A 4,418-nucleotide genomic window follows, 5' to 3' on the forward strand; every position below is an offset into this window, starting at 1 on the left:
AGATCCTCTGGCGCCAGTTCCTCAAGTTCAAAGAGACGGAGCTGCCGGCCCGGGAGGCTGACAAGAACCGCTCCAAAGCCATCTTCCAGGCGCTGGAGGTGTGCGGGCTGGGGTCTTGGGGGGCTCCCCAGGGGTCTGGGATCCACAGGGAGGGGGTCTGAGGGTAGGGGCCCTGCGGCTGGAGGTTCTGGGGGGCTGGGACCCCAAAGGGTGGGAGCTCTGGGGATGGGTTCCTGAGGGGTGGGGGTCCTTTGGGGCCAGGGGTCTTGGGGAGGTGGGGAGGTGGGGATGGGTCCCAAGGGGATGTTGGTCCCGTGGTGGCTGGGGATCCTGGGGAGCCAGGGGTCTTGGGGGGCTGGGGGTGGGTCCTAAGGAGATGATCATCCCGGGGTGCTGGGGGTCCCAAGGGGATGATGGTCCCGGGTGCTGGGTGCCTCGGGGTGCCGGGTGTCCCATGCCCCCGGCACACCCCCGGGGGGTCACGGGCAGTGTCTGACATTTGGGGGTTACAGGGCGCAGTGCAGTCGGGGCAGCTGAAGGTGCCCCCCGGGTACCACCCGCTGGACGTGGAGAAGGAGTGGGGGCGGCTGCACGTGGCTGTGCTGGAGCGGGAGAAGCTGCTGCGGGCAGAGTTCGAGAGGCGAGTGGGGGGGGCCGGGGGGGCCGGGCAGGGCTGTGCTGGCACCCACACCCCCTTCCCGCTGCCAAACCACGGGGCTGGGCCGGGGTGGGGTGTCCTGGCCCCCCCGAGGGGGAACCACAAGGCCGTGAGTCATCGCTCTCGCCGGGAATCCAGCGGGGCCGCTGCCCTCGAGTGTGGCACAGCCCGAGCACGGCACGGCCCGAGCACGGCACGGCGGGACAGCGCAATGGGGAGGGGGGCAATGGGCAGTGGGGTGGGATGGGGATAGGAGTGGGATGGGGGGCAGGATGGGGGTGAGATGGGATGGAGATTGGGATCAGGATGGGGACTGGGAGTGGGAAGGGGATGGGGGGGGACTGGGATTGGGATTAGGGGCAGGATGGGGACAGGAAACAAGACGGAGATGGGGATCAAGATGTGAATATGGGGTGGGATGGGGAGCACGATGAGGGTGGGGCGTGGGACAGGGAGCAGGATGCAGAGTGGGACAGAACTGATGCCGTGCATGGCCAGGAGAGGTGCCCCCAAAGGTGCTGACCGTGTCCCCCGTGTCTCCCGTGTCCCCGCAGGCTGGAGCGGCTGCAGCGCGTGGTCACCAAGCTGCAGATGGAGTCGGGGATCTGCGAGGAGCAGCTGAACCAGGCGGACGCTCTGCTGCAGGCGGTGAGTGACGACAGCAGGCAGTGAGTGACAACGGCACCGGGGCGAGGGGGCCTGGCAGGACCCCCACCAGGACCCCGAGCCTGGCCGTGCCCTGGCCGTGACCCCACGGTCCCCTCCCACAGGACGTGCGGCTGCTGGCAGCGGGGAAGGCACCACAGAAGGCGGCTGAGGTGGAGCGGGACCTGGACAAGGCTGATGCCATGATCCGGCTGCTCTTCAATGACGTCCAGAGCCTCAAGGACGGGCGGCACCCGCAGGGCGAGCAGATGTACCGCCGGTACGGCCCAGGGCAAGGGGTTTGGGAGGGCTTGGAGGGCACCCCAGGGTGAGCAGATGTACCACTGGTACGGCTCGGGGCAGGGGGCTGGGGAGGTCCCCACAGCCTGTCCCCATAGCCCTGTGCCCCCCAGAGCCCTTCATGTCCCTCATGTCTCCCTGTGCCCCCCTGGCCCCCATGTCCCCAAAGCCCTGCATGCCCCCCAAAGGCCTCCATGTACCCTGTGTCCCCCATCTTACTTGTGCCCCTTGAAGCACCCCAGAGACCACCACACTGCTCATGGCCCACATGTGCCTTGCACCCCCAAATCCCCCCATGGCCCCTGTGCCCTGCAAAGCCCCCTGTGACTCCTCTGCCCTCCATGCCTCCCGTGTCCCTCATGTCCCCTGTGTCCCCTGTACCCCTCAAATCTCTCCAAGCCTTCTGCAGCCCTTGCACCTCCAAAAGCCCCCCGAGGCTCCTGTGACCCCAAAGCCTCCCATGCTCCCAAAGCTCCATGTCCCCTGTTCCCCCCATGCCCCCACTGACGCCCCCACCCCGCAGCGTGTACCGGCTGCACGAGCGCCTGGTGTCCATCCGCACCGAGTACAACCTGCGGCTCAAGTCGGGGGCGCCGGTGACGGCAGTGACGGCGGTGACGGCAGTGACGGCCGCGTCCGTGGCCTCGGGGCAGCGGCGGCCGGAGCCGGACGAGGCGCCGCTGCGGTACCTGCAGGACCTGCTGGCCTGGGTGGAGGAGAACCAGCGGCGCGTGGCCACGGCCGAGTGGGGCGCGGACCTGCCCACCGTGGAGACCCACCTGGGCGCCCACCGCGGGCTGCACCGCGCCATCGAGGAGTTCCGCGCCAAGGTGGAGCGGGCGCGGGCCGACGAGGTGAGACCCCCAGGGTGCTGGGGACCCCCTGTCCTTGGGGCTGACAAGGTGAGACCCCCAGGGTGCTGGGGACCCCCTGTCCTTGGGGACGATGAGGTGAGACCCCCAGGGTGCTGGGGACCCCCTGTCCTTGGGGCCGATGAGGTGAGACCCCCAGGGTGCTGGGGACCCCCTGTCCTTGGGGNAGGGTGCTGGGGACCCCCTGTCCTTGGGGCCGATGAGGTGAGACCCCCAGGGTGCTGGGGACCCCCTGTCCTTGGGGCCGATGAGGTGAGACCCCTGGGGTGTTGGGGACCCCCTGTCCTTGGGGCCGATGAAGTGAGACCCCCAGGGTGCTGGGGACCCCCTGTCCTTGGGGCCGATGAGGTGAGACCCCTGGGGTGTTGGAGACCCCCCAGCTTTGGGGACCCTCCAGTCCTGGTGTCCCCCTGGTCCTGTGGCCAATGAGGCGAGCCCCAGTCCTGGGGACCCCCAAGTCCCAGGGCTGATGAGATGAGCCCCTGTGGGCTGCTGCGGATCCCCTGGTCCTGGGGGATCTCTGGGGCTGCCCCCACCCCTGTTCCTGAGCATTTCCCATGGGGCTGCCCCAGGTGGGGCAGGTGCCCCAGGGGGACTTGGGGGAAAGCAGCCCATCCTGGCTCTGCCCTCACTCTGGAGCCCCCCCCACCATGTCCCAGGGTGCCCTGGGAGGTTGGGGGGCTTCGTGCCCCAAGGCTATCCCCTGGTCCCCCCAATGCCTGCACCCCTGGTCTGTCCCCTTCGCTGCCCTCCCCGTGTGCCCCCCTGCCCTCACCCCCATTGCAGGGTGCAGGGGGGCCCTGGGGGTGCTGCTGCCCTTTGTGGGGCCCTGGCACTGATGGTGTGTCCTCCCCAGACCCAGCTGTCCCCTGGACCCCGCGGCGCCTACCGGGAGTGCCTGGGCAAGCTGGAGCTGCAGTACGCCAAGCTGCTGGTGAGGGCTGGGGGGGACCATGGCAGGGACCTGCTGGGGAGGTGGGATGGGGGTCGGGGGGTGTGACATGGCAGGGACCTGACCTGGGAGGGTGGGTGTGACACGGGAGGGGGTGATGACAGGGGTGCTGCCGGAGGGGGGAGTGAAGGCTGGTGGGCAGGGGATCATGTGGTCAGGAGGATGCAGGACGTGGGGGGCACACGTGGGGGTGAGGGTGGGGAGGGGTGGCCGTGCGGGGTGAGGACGTGGCTGCAGCCCCACCGTGTCCCCCCAGAACTCCTCCAAGTCGCGGCTGCGGCACCTGGAGAGCCTCCACGGCTTTGTGAGCGCCGCCACCAAGGAGCTGCTGTGGCTCAGCGAGCGCGAGGAGGAGGAGGTGGCCTTCGACTGGAGCCACCACAACCCTGCCATGGCTGCCAAGAAGGAGAGTTACTCGGTATGGTCACGGCGCTGTGGCACGTGGGCACAGGGTGGGCATGGACGTGGGCAGGGACATGGACATGGGCGTAGGCACAGGGATGGGCACGGACACGGGCATGGAGATGGGCATGGGCACAGGGGTGGACATGGACATGGGCACAGAGATGGGCACAGGGGTGACACGGGCACGCACATGGACATGCACACGTGGAGGAGACCTGCTGCACATGCACACAGACACGCACGTGGACCTGCACATGGATGTGAGAACACACACGTGTGCCATCCTTGCTCAGACACGGACACGGGCATGGAGATGGGCATGGGCACAGGGGTGGACATGGACATGGGCACAGAGATGGGCACAGGGGTGACACGGGCACGCACATGGACATGCACACGTGGAGGAGACCTGCTGCACATGCACACAGACACGCACGTGGACCTGCACATGGATGTGAGAACACACACGTGTGCCATCCTTGCTCAGACACGGACACGGGCATGGACCCAGACGTGCACACACACACACACACACACACACACACACACACACACACGTGTGCCATCCTTGCTCAGACACGGACAC

General features: G+C 68.1%; 1 protein-coding gene across 1 annotated transcript in view; it reads left to right on the forward strand.

Moving 5' to 3' along the window:
- PLEC (plectin) overlaps positions 1-4,418 on the forward strand; it is a 43,436-nt gene that overhangs the window by 19,844 nt on the left and 19,174 nt on the right. Inside the window, exons 8-14 of the mRNA XM_017838547.1 lie at positions 3-98; positions 513-640; positions 1,213-1,306; positions 1,429-1,583; positions 2,127-2,457; positions 3,332-3,409; positions 3,684-3,845. Coding sequence (XP_017694036.1) covers positions 3-98; positions 513-640; positions 1,213-1,306; positions 1,429-1,583; positions 2,127-2,457; positions 3,332-3,409; positions 3,684-3,845 — 1,044 coding nt within the window. The remainder of the gene's footprint in view (positions 1-2; positions 99-512; positions 641-1,212; positions 1,307-1,428; positions 1,584-2,126; positions 2,458-3,331; positions 3,410-3,683; positions 3,846-4,418) is intronic.

The sequence above is a fragment of the Lepidothrix coronata genome, unplaced genomic scaffold, assembly GCF_001604755.1.
Source record: "Lepidothrix coronata isolate B3197 unplaced genomic scaffold, Lepidothrix_coronata-1.0 Scaffold345, whole genome shotgun sequence".
Classification (NCBI taxonomy): Eukaryota; Metazoa; Chordata; class Aves; order Passeriformes; family Pipridae; genus Lepidothrix; species Lepidothrix coronata.